Here is a 17,214-nt window from a genome sequence, read left to right on the forward strand (position 1 = left end):
TTCCATTCTTTTCCTCTAGGATTGTGGGTAGTAATAATTCACTCTGGCTTTAGCATGCAATTCCAAGTGGTTTTTATATGCTAATTGGGTTCTTTGAATATCATCTTGTAAAAAGTGTGTACCTTTTATGTTTTGTTTTTCTTTTCTTTGGGAACTTTTAATTTTAAAAAAGGACTCATAGCTGAGGAGGAAGGTGACCCTGTAGGAGGACCAGCACTCTCAACTAACCTGGACCCCTGAGATCTCTCAGACACTTGGCCACCAACCAGGCAGCACACACCAGCTGATATGAGATCCCCAAACACATATACAGCAGAGGACTGCCTGGTCTGGACTCAGTCAGAGAAGATGCAGCTAACTTCAAGATAGTGGAGGCCCCAGGGAGTCAGGAGGTCTGGTGGGGTGTGGGGTGGAGGGGGGTGGGAACATCCATGTGGAGATGGGGGGAGGAGGTATGGGATGTAGAATAGCCAGAGGGTGGACTGGGAGGGTGATAAAATTCTGAGTTTAATAAAAGATTAAATAGTTTTTTTTTTAAGTGGAAAAATTGACTCATAGAAATTAAAAATATGAAGAGTCCCTGAGAACTTCATTCGATATATGTGATGCACGTACCTTCTCCCAGACTTTGAAGATGAGGGTTTTTAAAGGAGAGTCAAATTTCAGAACATAGAATATGCTCTCTTTGGTGACATTTGGATATAGGCAAAGGGACCCAGATCTTGTCACCTTTAAATCTGTTACGACTTTCTTGCGGCAGGATTATAAAATCAGCTGGTTCAGGAAGCTTTGATCCCTTCTGAAAGGAAAGTCATCTTGGAAACTAATCCTCTCCGGAGCCCAAGTGTTGACAGGCTGGAGGATAAAAAGCAGGGCTTGGAAGAAATGATGGGGCCGGCAGGGCTCCTTCTGTGTTAATGAATTTGCAACCCTTTTGAAACATGCTTCACGAGCAGGTGACAAGATTGCTCTCCCATATTTTGTGAGGACAAAGCAAGAAGCTCCTCAACGGGCCAAATATAGGCACTGCACTCTTGGACATCCCCACTCTCCAGAGCTACAAAGAATAACTCTTCTGTTCTCTGTAATCCACCCAGTCTTGGGCATTCTATTTTAGCGTGATGAAATGTACCCAGACAGACTTCCAGATGACAGATCACTTAAGAGAGATTTTTGACAGAGGTTGGGGACAGACGGTCAGTCTGAGGTAAATGAGAGACATAGAAGGATTAATCGCTATACAACAATACCAAAAAAAAAAGCATCTCTGGAGGACAGAGAAGAAGAGCTCAGGTCTTTAGGAGCACAGAATACAAGGAAGAATGTGGGAGAAGCTGTGAGACTGAGACTGTCCCTCTGGAAGCCACCTTCCTGTAAGTCTGCAAACCCTGGCTGAGGAGAAGACTTAATGCATCATATTCTGTTAGCTACCAGGGCTTCTTCTCCCAGTAGAAGACTTATAGAGCCGACAGTCTTCTTACTCTTTGCTTCCTTGGGCAGAGTTTGCTCCTGCCATATGGTGGTAGTGATCGGGGAGAGGCAACATGAGAAACATCATTTTCAGCTTTTGTGATAAGGGCTTGTAGACTCCAGGGGCTTCCTGCCAACACGTCTAATGCATGCTGTCTGTTGAGTGCTATGCTTGGAATGAGTCCCAAGTTCAAGGTAGGGGGTAGGGACGGGAATTCCTTTCTGACCCCAGGACACAATCAATTCATGCTCAGGGTCCTGGAATTTAATTACCCATCTTGTCTCAGCTTGCATAGCTGTAACTGTGGCTCATGGTTACAAAAGTATCGGCGGCTTCTTTACAATCCAGCGAGAGCCACAGCCTGGTGCCCCCTCCCCCCACAGTGATTAATTGGGAAGGGTGGGAACTAGGGAAATCCTTTCCCCTCCCTTCAGTCCTGCCAACTTGGCTTTGAACCCGCAGAGTATTTTGAACAAGGATCATATGTCCTTGTGCCCGCTCCCTTCTCTCTCAGCCTTAGCTCTTCCCTGTGATGTCTCTTTGGCACTCTGGTGTGTTTACATTTGTCAGGGCCATTGTGAGCTCGGGTTTCCTCTGTGTTCCTTTAGGTTTCTGTGTGATTTATTTCTCCTTCTTTGAGCTTTTGACCATGAAATTAGCAGCCTTTTGTTCTAAGGGGTTCAGAGAGGCTCTTCCATTGTTCCCCTCAGGATGTTAATGTGATTATATATGTTTCTTAACATGAAAAGAAGGTAAGATGAATCCTTGAGTTGAGTGAGCCTCTAAGTGTTACCAAACAGGAACACACAGGTGCCTTTGCTTGGGGCTTCCTTTTCTATATGTATTGGTGAGATGCATTCAGGGTGTTAGATAACACAATGTTTCTTTGATGGTACTTCTATACTCATGTTAGTACGCTTTTCATTATCATGACTAAATTCCCGAGAAAGTAACCTGAAGTAAGAAAATAGTTATTTTAGGTCAAAGTTTTAACTTCAGTTCAAGTTGGCTAGAGCCATTGTTTTGGGCCTGGGGTGAAGCAGAATATTGTGGCATCAGGAATATGTCAGTGGCTGCTGTGATGGCCAGGAAGCAGGCCAGCAATATGGCTCCCAAAGGCCTGAACCATGTGACCTTCTTCCTTCATCTAGGATTCATATTGCACAGTTCTTCTACCTCTAAACAGTCTGCTTGGAGGATGAATCCTTCAGTGCATTTCACCATTACATCATAACCAGTGTGCCCTCGTCACCTCTGGAGACAACTTCATATTCTGCCCGAAGGCATGGGTCCCTAATCTTCTAGGTGTCTCTTAATCCAGTCAAGCTGACAACTAACAATAGTCATCTCAATATTATAAATTATCTGTCCATTCCCTTAGGACATTTATTTCTATTGTTCCTGTTATTGTAAATGGTGATTGATCAGTCTTGTCAAATCTGGGTTGCACTCTATTGAGTAACACTACACCCTCGGGTCTCCAGGCAATGGTTCTAAAAGAAATTTGCTTGTAGAAAGTTTTTTTTCCCCTTTCTACCTTGAAGATTAAAGTTGCATCCCCAATCACTACTATGTCAGTCAGGTTTCTACTACTGTAACAAAATACCTGTGGCAGTCATCTTAGAATGAAGGTTTGTTCTAGTTTTAGAAGTTTCAGTCCGTAGTTACTGGACCATGTTGCCTTTGAGACTGTAATGACGCAGACTATGTTAGAGAGAACACATGGTTCAGAAACTGACCAGCTCATGAGAAGTCAAAAAGAGAGACAGAGACAGAGGATGAGGTCAGCATCCTACAGTCCATGTGAGGGTGTGTTCCCAGCGGCCCCAAACCTCCCACTGAGTGTCACTTAATGTTTTTCACAATGTTTAATAGTGCTGAGCTGAAGACCAAACTATAACAACGTGGGCATTTAGGGAACATGTCATAGGGATGAATAATCTAAACAATAGCCAAGGGACAGTGGGGAAAGAGATCAGACAGAGAGACATCTGACTACTGAAGACACATAAAAGGACTCAGCCAACACTCAAGGAATTCTGGAAATGAAATGACTTCACAGTGTTGTATAAAAAGAAGATGAACAACAGACCTTTGACTATTCCATACAGGCCAGTCACTAATTGGGCTGACCTAGCAGTGGTCCTTTGACTTTGAGTGAGACATGTCTTATTAAAAGACAGTCATGAGAGCTGGAGAGATGGCTCAGTGGTTAAGAGCACTGACTGCTCTTCCAGAGGTCCTGAGTTCAAGTTCCAGCAACCACATGGTGGCTCACAACCATCTGTAATGGGATCCGATGCCCTCTTCTGGTGTGTCTGAAGACAGCTACAGTATACTTATATATATATAAAATAAATAATTCCTAAAAGAAAGAGAGCCATTTTTATGACCTGGAAGCCATTGGTATTCCTAAGTGCTGGTAAATGAAGATCCCAGGCATAAAATATATGATACTGTGTGTGTGTGTGTGTGTGTGTGTGTGTGTGTGTGTGTACATTGTGTGTGCATGTGCACAGTGTAGGTTGATCATGTGCCCATGAGCAGTGAACCATAGTATGTACTACATATCATTTCTAGAGTTGAATTGTTGTTTCATGGGATATAGGCAGATTCATACTGAGTAAATGTCAAGCAACTCCTAAATGTCTGTGCATAGATGCTGTCTTAATTTAGATTCCCTTGTCTTAAGCAGACTCTTGGCCAAAAAAAAAAAAAAAAAAAAAAAAAAAAAAAAAAAAAAAAAAGCATTTTTAGGGACATTAGAGCAGTTCATGCACTGACTTTGTATATATTGTATTATAGAGAAAACAAATTTGAGAGAACGTAAATATTCTACTTACACTCTAACAGACAGCTGAGAAACTGTCAACAGCTTTTCAAGTTGTTCTGAAATACAGTTAGGAAACAAGCAGATCATGAGGCTTCCTATTGAGCTGAGAAAAGAAAGGAAATCAGGCATGTGAATTAATAGTTGCCTCAAATTTCATTTTTCAGAGTAGCTAAGTCATTGAAGGTCCCTGTGTATGAGACACCTGCTGGATGGCGATTCTTCTCCAATCTGATGGACTCCGGACGATGCTCTCTGTGCGGAGAGGAGAGCTTCGGAACTGGTAGGCTGGGCTGGGCTGATGTTACTGGTGTGGGTAGATGAAATTCTGAAGACCCATTTGGAGACTTGTAAATAATCTTCCTGTACATCAAAGGCTGAGGGAAGAATTACTTAGAGACCAAAAAAAAAAAAAAAATTAAAATAAAAAACCAGTAAGATACATGTAATGATGCACTCACCTTTTATTTTGGATATCTTTAAAAAGATGTCCATTTGAAAATGAAAAATATAGGCAGAATATCATACAGTCAAAGTCACATCAGTCAATTTCAAAGGTCAGTCTTTATTGCTATTTGATTATTATTTATTATTTGATAATTTTATTTTGCAATGCTAAGAACTGAACCTTGTCAGACCTTTTAAATTCTACTTGAGATAGGGTCTCACTATACAAAACAGTTTTGAACATGTGATCTTGGCCTCCAAAATAGCTAGGATTATAGGTATGTTTCAGTATGTTGCACCTTGCTTTTTTTTTAATTTTGTTTTTCAAGACAGGGTTTCTATGTGTTACTCTGGTTGTCCTGAAACTCTGTAGACTCACAGAACTCTGTAGATCTTGGCATTAAAGGTGTGTATCATCAAAGCTGGCTTTTTTTTTTTTTTTTTTTTTTTTTTTTTTAAGACAAGGTCTTTCTATGTAGCTGAGGCTAGTCTAGAATTCACTATATAGCTCAGACTGGCCTCAAATTTGAATTCTCATTTTCCTGCCATTAACTTCTCAATGTGTAGCAGGTGCCACCATGCCCCCCCCTTTTTTAAAAGTAATATTCTACATGGGTTTCTCTACTCTCTCCACAAAGAAAGTTACCTTTCCTGATCGTCAAGAAGCAACAGTGCCCTGCTCCCCAGAGCTCATCTTGTTATTCCTGCATATTTTAGTGGGGATTTTCAAACATAAAACCTCACTGGAAACAGCACATGACCATGGTGCCATTGTCACAGTTAAAGTGTTTAAAATTCCTTCTTTTACTAAGATGTCACTCCATTGCTTTGCATATTTCTATAAATTCTATTATAACTTGTATCTTTATTCTTCAGTCCCATACCTCTGGCTGCCTTTATTTTTAATTTTTTTTAAAACTTTCAATCTTTACATGTATCTATTCTTTCTTTTGTTTCCGATGTGATGATATGTTTATTGAAGGAACTCTGATGCTGTAAGATGTCATGGTTTTTTTTTTTTTTTTTTTTTTTTTTTTTTGAGATGGAGCCTCACTATGTAATTCAAGTTGGCCTTGAACTCTCACCCTTTCTGATTCTGCCTCTCCAGTCCTGGGATAGTCAGCAATCTAACTTTGCCTTTTATTCCTAGAATTTAAGATAGTTTCTGTCTCCCCAGGACAGGTGCCTATCTGTATAAGTTGCTGACCTTCTCCGTTAGATTTGGCTGATGGCAGGGCCATCTCTGATTCTGGTTCGACTCGTTGTTTTATCACTTGACAGTTATTTGCTTTTCTTGCTTTTCTGTGGATCTCATAATTTTTAATCCAAAGTACGCAGATAAAAATGGTACAAATGTGGGCAAATAGTACTTGAGTCCAGAAGATGGCACAGCTGTCTCTTTCTTCAGGCCAATTAATATGGAAGTTAATTAAGTTCTTCTAGGCAGCAGTTGAGTAGGGTTTGGGCTTCATTGTTTGCGTTGTAAACTTTAGTGAACCCTCGGCCTGAGGACACTTTACTGTGGAGGGTGAGAAGCTGTGGGGCATTTGCTTGCTTCTTTATTTTAAATGCTCCATTTTTGCACTGCTTTCTCACCACACAGTGCCTTTTGCGTGGTACTGATGTTGTATATGAATCTTGCCCAAGAAGTCTTACTGCTCTCTCCATAGAAGCAGGCGTATCTTTACCCCGTCCCTCATACAGCAGTGACTAATCTTCTCCTAGACACTTAGGTTAGGAGAGGAGGAGCCAGGGAAGTCAATGGGCTTGATGCAGTCCGTCCTGTGTGTTTATACCACTGTGTCTCTCTCTCTATCCTGGGCCTTTTGAATCAACAACAAAAGCCTGAAGCACAGAACCTGCAAGTGTTTCCTTTTATAGCTAGGACTCCGAGTGATTTTTTTTTAAAACAGCATCACAACCTACACTTGATTTGTTCAACATTTTGTCAACTCCCAGTGACTTCTGAACAGATAGCAGCTCCCTCTTTCTCCATTTTGTCTTTCAAAGGCGAGGCCAATGTCCTGTCCTGGGTGTGCTGAATGGCTTGCTGCTATTTAGAATTCACAATACTCTTTGCCTTGTGGTGGCAGATCTCTTAAGGAGTTCAGGAAAATTCTGTACATTTCCTGGCCTTTTTCATTGGTAAGCTTTTTAAAAGACTTTTCTTTTATAGACACCTCTCTACCATCAGAGTGCAGAACTGTAAAAGCTATTTCTCAATAGGTTTCTCTGTTATCTGGCTTAGTCCATCTTCAATGGTTTTCTCCTATTAGGAACCAAAAGATCTTAGAGTGTAACAGGTTAATACATTTCTTAAGTCTCTTTTAGCATTTGGGGAAGTGTTTGCAGACATTCAAACCCAGGGCTTTGCATGTGTTAGGCAAAGGCTGTGTCATTTAGTCCCACCCCAACCCTGAAGTCTCTTAAAATTTGGGTTGTGTGTTCTGTGGAGCTTCGTATGTTTGCATTTCTCACATTCTTACTCCCATTTTTCCAAGTCAACGGGTGCTTACCCAAAATAGCATGGTCATTACTACTAATGTTATTTTAGCACATTATGTTATTAACTTTAGTGCTTTAGCTCCCAAAAACTATATTTTATCATAGCTTATTTTTTCTTTCTGGTGCTCCATCAAATGTACAATTATTTTGGTGTTTTTCCCACAATGCAAAAGATACCTTTTGCTTTCTATTATCTTATTATATCATTATCATCTTTGAAACGAAGATTACCGTTTTCAATGACAATTAGTTTTTGTAACTTAATATTTAGCAGCTATTTTTATCAGTACTTTTTAATTTTTAAAATTGCTATCATGCTTTGGGTGATTATCTTTTTTTTTTTTTTCCTGTTTCATTTGCAGCTTCCTTAGGAACGGCTACTGAATTCACCAGGCACATCATTAGAACTTAGTGATGCGCTAACATATTCTTTTCCCTCTTTATGTAAATGTAATGAAAGTTAATGATCTCCCCATACTAAACTATACTTGCATTGCTAAGAATAAGTCCTATTTGGCCATGTTGAAACAGATTGCAATGATGTCACTTTAAGTGGTCATAATGGCAGTCTTTTAGGCCAAGTTCATAAAGAAACTTTTCTTAAGATATTTTCTTCTCTTATCAAAATAAATTATACTCCACTAGAGTTATCATTAACATCTCAAGAAGGCTAGCATGCTCTTTATTTCCTTGGACAGAAAGAGACCATAGCATACTTTCTCAAATGACTGTCTGAACTCAAACAGTTCTACTTGATGGAGCCATGGCTATTAAGCCCTTCTCTGTGGATGCCTAACAAATAAAATCTTCTCTTCCTCCATTAGTGTTCTGCGTGCTTCTACCAGAGACTATGATATAAAAAAGATCAGAAGTCTTATGTGACATGTAGTAATTCTGCTCAGTTGCTAGTAAAAATTGCACAAATACAGTAACAGGAGTAGGAACTGTGGTGTTCCAGTAACCCCTTATCCTCTATTTTCATACACGCTTACAGGATGCTTACAATATACCTTGTGATTTATTACTTATTTATAATTAAGAGGATAAAATATTACATATATAATCCATGCCGTATTTTTATGTGGTTGCTAGTGTCTGTCAACTTGACATAAACCTAGAGCCATCTAGGAAGGAGAAACCTTAATTGAAAAATTGCTTTGATCATATTGGCCTGTAGATATATCTATGGAGCATTTTGTAGATTGCTTATTGATGTAGGGGGTCCCAGTCCACTGTGAGTGGTGCCATTCCTATGCAGGTGTGCCTCAGCTATATAAGAAAGGAATTGAACAAATCAGTAAGTAGTGTTTCTCTGCCTCTACTTTAGTTTCTGCCTCTAAGTTCCTGTCTTGAGTTTCTGTTTTTCTTTAATTGAACAACTTTATTTTAAAAAACAGAGATAAATGTACAGTTTTTAAAACATTTTTGCATAAAAGTATATGAATACATTTTTGTCAGTACTTGATTTTTTTTTAAAGGTTTGACAGTGTGCCTTAACATCTTACTAGTTACAATGAGCATAAAGTACATGTAAAACAAGTTGTAACCTAGAAATAGTCAAGTTTTCTTGGTGTGTAAAGATTAAGCATAATGGCTTTACATTTATTTTATTTTATTTTATTGGCCTTTGTTTTCTTGAACTTCATATAGTCTGTGAGTTGTTGCTGGGGTGTTCAGAGCTTTGTGGTGTTAGTATCCAATTATCAGTGACTGCATATTATGTCTGTTCTTTTGTGACTGGGTTATCTCACTGAGGAAGATATTCTCTAGATGTATCCATTTTCTTAAGAATTTCATAAAGTCATTGTTTCTGATGGCTGAGTAGTACTCTATTGTGTAAATATACCACAATTTTTGTATCCATTCATCTACTGAAGGCCATCTGGGTTTTTTCCAGCTTCTGGCTGGTATAAATAGAGCTGCTATGAACATTGTGGTGCATGTGTCTTTGTTGTATGTTGGAGCTTCTCTGGGGTATATGCCCAGAAGTGGAATAACTGGGTCTTCAGGTAGTACTATGTCCAATTTTTTGAGGAACCACCAGACTGATTTCCAGAGTGGTTGTACTAGTTTACAACCCCACCAACAGTGGAGAAGTGTTTCTCTTTCTCCACATCCTCGCCAGCATCTGCGGCTATCTGAATTTTTTGATCTTAGCCATTAAACTGGTGTGAGGTGGAATCTCAGGGTTGTTTTGATTTGTATTTCCCTGATGACTAAGGATGTTGAGCACTTCCTTAGATGCTTCTCAGCCATTCAATATTCCTCAATTGAGAACTTTTTATTTAGTTCTGTACCCCATTTTTTAATAAGATTGTTTGATTCTCTGGTGTCTAGCTTCTTGAGTTTGTTGTATACCTTGGATATTAGGCCTCTATCAGATGTGGGGTTGGTAAAGATCTTTTCCCAATCTGTTGGCTGCCGTTTTGTTTTCTTGACAGTGTCCTTAGCCTTACAGAAACTTTGCAATCTCATTAAGTCCCATTTGTCGATATTTGACCTTAGAGCACAAGCCATTGGTGTTTTGTTCAGGAAATTTTCTCCTGTGCCTATGTGTTCTAAGGTTTTCCCTACATTCTCTTCTAATAGTTTCAGTGTACATGGTTTAATGTAGAGATTTTTGATCCATTTGCACTTGAGCTTTGGACAAGGAGATAAGAAAGGGTCTATTTTCATTCTTTTGCATGCTGAGTACCAGTTGAACCAACACCATTTGTTGAAGAGGCTGTCTTTTTTTCATTGAATGTTTACAGCTCCTTTGTCAAAAATCAAGTGACCATATATGTGAGGGCTCATTTCTGGGTCTTCTATTCTATTCCATTGATCCACATTCCTATCTCTGTACCAGTACCTTGCAGTTTTTAACACAATTGTCTTGTAATATAGCTTGAGGTCAGGGATAGTGATTCCCGCAGATGTTTTCTTGTTGTTGAGGATGGATTTCGCTATTCTAGGTTTTTTGTTATTCCAGATGAAACTGCACATTGCTCTTTCCAACTCTATGAAGAATTGAGTTGTAATTTTGATGGGGATTGCATTGGATCTGTAGATAGCTTTTGGTAGGATGGCCATGTTTACAATGTTGATCCTTCCAATCCATGAGCATGGGAGATCTTTCCATTTTCGAAGATCTTCCTCAGTTTCCCTCTTCAGAGTTTTGAAGTTCTTGTCATATAGGTCCTTCACTTGCTTAGTTAGAGTCACACCAAGGTATTTCATATTGTTTGTGACTATTGTGAGGGGTATCTTTTCCCTAATTTCTTTCTCAGCATGTTTGTCCTTTGAGTAGAGTAAGGCTACTGAGTGTTTGAGTTAATTTTATATCCAGCCACTTTGCTGAACTTGTTTATCAGCTGTAGAAGTTCTCTGGTGGAATTTTTGGGGCAACTTACATACACTACCATGTCATCTGCAAACAGTGATGTTTTTACTTCTTTCTTTCCAATTTGTATCCCTTTGATTTACTTTTGCTGTCTAATTGCTCTGGCCAGGACTTCCAATACTATGTTGAATGGGTAGGGGGAGAGTGGGCAGCCTTGTTTAGTCCCTGATTTTGGTGGGATTGCTTCAAGTTTCTCACCGTTTAGTTTGATGTTGGCTATTGGTTTGCTGTATATTGCTTTTATTATGTTTAGGTATGGGCCTTGGATTCCTGTTCTTTCCAAGACTTTTAACATGAAGAGGCGTTGAATTTTGTCAAATGCTTTCTCAGCATCTAGTGAGATGACCATGTGGTTTTTTTTTCTTTGAGTTTGTTTATATGGTGGATTACATTGACTGATTTTCGTATATTAAACCATCCCTGCATCCCAGGGATGAAGCCTACTTGATCATGGTGAATGATCGTTTTGATGTGTTCTTGAATTCGGTTTGCTAGGATTTTGTTGAGTATTTTTACATCAATGTTCATAAGTGAGATTGGTCTGAAGTTCTCTTTCCTTGTAGGGTCTTTGTGTGGTTTAGGAACGAGGGTTATTGTGGCCTCAAAAAATGAGTTAGGTAGTGTTCCATCTGATTCTATTTTGTGGAATAGTTTGGAGAGTATTGGTATTAGGTCATCAATAAATGTCTGAGACAATTCTGCACTGAACCCATCTGGACCTGGGCTTTTTTTTTTTTTTTTTTAGGTGTTATGGGATTATTTATATGGTTTACCTGGTCCTGGTTTAACTTTAGTATCTGGTATCTGTCTAGAAATTCATCCATTTCCTCCAGATTTTCCAGCTTTGTTGAATATAGGCTTTTGTAGTAGGCTCTAAAGATTTCTTGAATTTCCTCAGTTTCAGTTGTTATTTCTCCACTTTCCTTTCTGATTTTGTTAATTTGAATACTCTCTCTTTGCCCTCTAGTTAGTCTGGCTAAAGGTTTATCAACCTTGTTAATTTTCTCAAAGAACCAGCTCTTGGTTTTGTTGATTCTTTGAATGGTTCTTTTTGTTTCTATTTGGTCAATTTCTGCTCTGAGTTTGATTATTTCTTGCCATCTACTCCTCTTGGGTGTATCTGCTTCCTTTTGTTCTAGAGCTTTCAACTGTGCTGTCAAGTTGCTAGTGTATGCTCTCTCCAGTTTCTTTTTGGAAGCACTCAGCTCTATGAGTTTTCCTCTCAATGCTGCTTTCATTGCATCCCATAGGTTTGGCTATGTTGTGTTTTCATTTTCATTGAATTCTAGAAAATCCTTAATTTCTTTCTTTATTTTTTCTTTTTCCATGCTATCGTTTAATAGAGCATTGTTTAGTTTACATGTGTATATGGGCTTTTTGTTGTCTTTGTTGTTATTAAAGACCAGCCTTAGACCATGGTGATCTGATAGGTTGCATGGAAGTATTTCAATCTTCTTATATCTATTGAGGCTTGTTTTGTGGCCGATTATATGGTCAATTTTGGAGAAGGTAAGGTGCTGAGAAGAAGGTGTATTCTTTTGTTTTAGGATGAAATGTTCTGTAGATGTCTATTAATTCCAGTTGGTTCATAACCTCTGCTGGTTTCACTGCATCCTTGTTCAGTTTCTGTTTTCATGATCTGTCCCTTGATGAGAGTGGGGTGTTGAGGTCTCCCACTATTATTGTGTGAAGTGCAATGTATTTTTGAGCTTTAGTATGGTTTGTTTTATGAATATGGTTGCTCTTGTATTTGGAGCATATATGTTAAGGATTGAGAGTTCCTCCTGACAAATTTTCCCTGTAATGAGTAAAACGTGTTCTTCCTCATCTCTTTTGATAACTTTTGGTTGAAAATCTACTTTATTTGATATTAGAATGGCTACCCGAGCTTGTTTCTTGGGGCTGTTAGCTTGGAAGGTTTTTTTCCCACACTTTTCTCTGAGATAGTGTCTGTCTTTGTCTCTGAGATGAGTTTCCTGTATGCAGCAAAATGCTGGATTCTGTTTATGTATCCAGTCTGATAGCCTATGTCTTTTTATTGGGGAATTGAGTCTATTTATGTTAACAGATATTAAGGAATAGTGGTTGCTGTTTCCTGATATTTTTGCTTTTAGAGGTAGAATTGTTCCTTTGTGTCTTTTTTCTTTTGGTTTTCTTGCTTAGGAGTTTTTTTGTTTTTACTAGGATGTAGTTCCCCTCATTGTATTGGGTTTTACATCTATAATTCATTGTAGTTCTGGGTTTGTGGTCAGATATTGTGTAAATTTAGTTTTTTCCTGGAATATCTTGGTCTCTCCATCTACGGTGATTGAGAGTTTTGCTGGAAATAGCAGCTTGAGCTGACACTCGTGTTCTCTTAGGGTCTGCATGATGTCTGTCCATGATCTTCTAGCTTTCATAGTCTTTGTTGAGAAATTGGGTGTGATTCTGATTGGTCTGCCTTTATATGTTACATGACCTTTCCCCCTTACTGCTTTTAGTATTCTTTCTTTGCTTTGGGCACTTGGCGTTTTGACTATTATGTGTTGGGAGAAATTTCTTTTCTGGTCCACTCTATTTGGAGTTCTGTAGGATTCTTTTATGCTCATGGCCATCTCATTCTTAAGGGTAGGGAAGTTTTCTTCTATGATTTTGTTGAAGATATTTACTGTGCCTCTTAGTTGGTATTCTTTACCCTCTTCTATTTCTATTATCCTTGGGTTTGGTCTTCTCATTATGTCCTGGGTCTCCTGGACATTTTGGGTTAGGAGCTTTATGACTTTTGCATCTTCTCTGACTGTTTTGTCTATGTTTTCCTTGTTGTCTTTGATCCTTGAGATTCTCTCTTCCATCTTTTGTAGTCTGTTTGAGATGCTTGCATCTATGACTCCTGATTTCCTTTTTAGGTTTTCTACCTCCGGGGTTGTCTCTTTTGGTGTTTTCTTTATTGTTTCCATTTCCATTTTAAATTTCTTCTTTAATTCCTTTATCTCTTTGGTTCTGTTTTCCTCTAGTTCTTTGATTTCTTTGAGTGTTTTTTGTGTTTCCTCTTTAAAAGCTTCTATTTCTTTATGCTTTCCCTCCCATTCTTGTTTAAGGATCTCCATCATCATCTTGAGGTATGAATTTATGTCTGAGTCTTCTTTTTTGGAGTCTTTGGCATTCTACTATTTGCTGCGATGGGAGAGCTTGGTTGTGATGTTGCCAGGTTATCTTGGTTTCCATTGGGTAAATTCTTTCGCTTTCCTCTTGCCATGTTTTTGTCTGTGATTATCAGTGATCTTGTTGTCAGTGATTGGTTCCTGTCTCTCCCATGTACCTTGGCCTGTGTCCCTGGATCTCTGCTGTTTCCAGTGGCAAATGGCCTGAGTGTTTGGTCTCCATGCAATGGCCTTCCAGGTGGAAACTGAGTTCCTACGGCAGAGTTCCTGCTCCCCTGAACCAATCAGGCTGAGGGGGCGCACTTTCCGTGTGCCAGGCCTAGCCCTCTCTGCGCCCCAGCTACTCACAGTGCAGTCTCACCAGGCCTGCGTCCCTTGATCTCTGCTGTTCCCTGTGGCCCTGTCTTGAGTTTCTGCCCTGACTTCCCCCAGTGACAGATTATAACCTGGAGATCCTAAGATGAAGAAATCTTATTGCTCTTAAGTTGATTCTTGGTTAGTATATTATCACCAAAATAGAAAGACAACTAGTAAACTTACTAATACACATTTCACCTTAATAAACATTTATTACTTTTTTCCCAATTATAAAACATTGTGGGTGATGTGCTAAGTATAAAGTGATGAAGGTCATATCCTTAAGGGTAATAAGATGTCTACAAAGCCTTTGCAGGCCATAGAGAGGCATAGAGAATATACTTTAGAAGATGAGCTAAGAAGAAAATGAATTAGACTGGAAGTTTAATGCATGCTTTTTGAAAGAGATGGAAGGTGGTGAACTTGAAGATGGGGAAGATTTTTAAACACAGTCATGAAAGAGTAAGGCCTTGCCAGGTGCATGATATCAGAAAGCCAATGAAGAACAGAGACATGTTTTGTAAGCAGTCAATTTTCTTCTCTTCCAGAGTGGTGTTTCTTTTCAAATATGAATCATGAGATTTATATAATATCATCCATTGCTTTAAGGAATAGAAACTGTAAGAAAGCATAGCAGTTCAAACATTGCTTGCCAAAATCTCTGTGCATACGTAAATATACACATGCACATGTGTTTTCTCTTGGTAAACTGCCCTTATTGTAGATCATGGTGAAAATATCTGAGAGCATCTTTGGCAAGAATCACAAAACTTACCATAAAAGGCAAGACAGTAAATATTTTAGGCTTCACCAGCCATAATGCCTTATGGGGTCTTTGTGGAAATTACTCTGCTCTATGAGCACAAAGCAGCCACAGATAATGAGTAAACAAACCAGCATGGCTGTCTTCCAATAAGTATTAGTCACGGACACAAGCATAAATCCGAATTCACCCAAGAACTGAGTTTGCCAATTTGTTACCCCCAAACACAGTGTAAGGCAGAGGAGACAGTTTCCAGAGACAGAACTAGAAATATCATGAGAAAGGAGTGTCCGAAGCCTATATTGTCTTAGATGTTGAACCCCAAGCAGATGCCTTTCAGCTCTCTCACAGTGGGAGGCCACATTCAGCAAGTTTGGGGAGGTCAGCCTGCAGGTGCTTCCAGGGAGCTTTGCTTTGAGTTAGTGATGCTGACTACAGCGTGAGGCCACAGGATGGGGATCTTAAAAGTTTTTTGCTTTTGGAGTTGTCTGTCTTTTTCCTTTCAAGGAACACAGGAGACTTTTTTTTTTCATGTCAAGGGCTTTAAAACTGTTATATCTCCTGCCATTTTGGCAGGTTACAATGGTATTAGCCTACTTTGATAGATGGAGCTCTGAGCCCAAGGAATAGTAAAATGGGTCTCCCAGGGCACCAGAGCCTGGAAAAGATCTTCATTTTCATTAAATCTAGCAGAACTGGAAAGGCAGTTCACTGGCTCTTTGGTGCACACTGCTTCTATTGTGCTTGCTAGTCTTTCCACGAACATAATGACTCCTTCTGCCTCTGAAACAGTCAACAGTGTGCAACCGCTCCAGTGTCTGCAGAAACAGGGAAGAGAGCTCTTCTATAAGGCCTCCTTAACACCAGGTCTTAGAAAGGCTATGATATGGCTGTGCAAGAATCACAGGGAAGCTTGGGTTATTTTGTGTGTGTGTGTGTGTGTGTGTGTGTATAACTTCTATCCTATATATATATATATTGAAATATTACATACTATGATTTTAGTAATAATAAATAATCTAGGCTTATTCTAATAATAATAGTAATAAATATTATTATTATTATATAATCCCTGAAAGTGATTCAAAATGGTGCCTGAGGTCTTGCATTTTGAAGAAAGACATTAAGTAGTTCTGGTGCATAATTAGGAACAAAGAAGACTATCAGTGTTTTTGATTTGCATCATGTCTGAGAGAAAACTTATATCTGAGATTCTACATTGGGTTGAAATAAGCAGGACAAGGCCACAGGGATAGAAGCCTTGTGACTCGCATCCAGGACCCCTGTTTAACACTGAAGGCCAACCAAGTACCGTCTGTGTCCCTCATTTACAACTTGTAAGTATTGGCCCATCAGAGGAGCTATCTATTTATGTTGGAATATAGTTTTCAGAATCAATAGTTAATCATAGGAAGAGACTTGGAGAGATAGAAATATTCAGAGAGGCTTCTAAAGTGCACTTAGCCTTTCCAAAGTAGAAGCTTTTGCCAGTGTCCCTGGGGCATGGAACTGTGTACCAACCAAGAATGTACAACTTAGTGCCAAGAAAGTTTGGAAATATGACTCTATCTCAGCTCAAGGATGCCAAGACATTGCCCAGGGGTAAGTCCTAAGGAACAAGATACATCCTGAATAGAAATGTCCCTGCTGGCATCTCTGTTTCCTAGAGTCTGCCAAAGTAGCAGGCTGGTGGACAGATCTGTGATCAGGCTTCTCTTGTGTGAGAAGATGCAGGTCCCAGGCAGTAGGAACCTGAGTTCATTGCTCTATCAAAGAAACTGGCTAATAGAAGCCAAGCTACCTTTTGTTCTAGGACCAGGTGTCCACCCATGTCCTTGAAAGGATCTGAAAGCTGCTTCCCTGGGGGTGGGGATCATTTTGTACATACTCCATCAGACAGAAGACTATTCATCTAAATGGCATTTGGGTTGCTTCTTCCAGTTTTAAAGGAATCCGAGCTTATTGCAAACACAAACAGAATGTACAGGTGTACCGAAATTAGGAATAATAATAAAAAAAACCTAAAACTTGGGAGAAAATGTTTTTCACTGTTGAAAATGTTCCTCCAATTGTCATCATTACCATACCCATTCTAGGAGGTTGGAGAGATGGCTCAGTGGTTAAGAGTACTTACTGGCTGTTCGTCCAGAGGTCCTAAGTTTAACTCCCCGCAACCACATGGTGGCTCACAACCATCTACAATGAGTTCTAATGCCCCATTCTGGCATGTAGGTATACATGCAGACAGAGCACTCATATACATAAAATAAACAAATAAATCTTAAAACAAAGTATCAGCATTCTAAGAGGCCATGATGT

General features: G+C 39.3%; 1 protein-coding gene across 1 annotated transcript in view; it reads left to right on the forward strand.

The window, feature by feature from the left end:
- The window catches only part of PGM5 (phosphoglucomutase 5), a 180,047-nt gene that overhangs the window by 97,758 nt on the left and 65,075 nt on the right, over positions 1–17,214 (forward strand). Inside the window, exon 7 of the mRNA XM_080913148.1 lies at positions 4,469–4,584. Coding sequence (XP_080769274.1) covers positions 4,469–4,584 — 116 coding nt within the window. The remainder of the gene's footprint in view (positions 1–4,468; positions 4,585–17,214) is intronic.

This window comes from Micromys minutus (genome assembly GCF_963924665.1).
Source record: "Micromys minutus genome assembly, chromosome: 2".
NCBI lineage: Eukaryota > Metazoa > Chordata > Mammalia > Rodentia > Muridae > Micromys > Micromys minutus.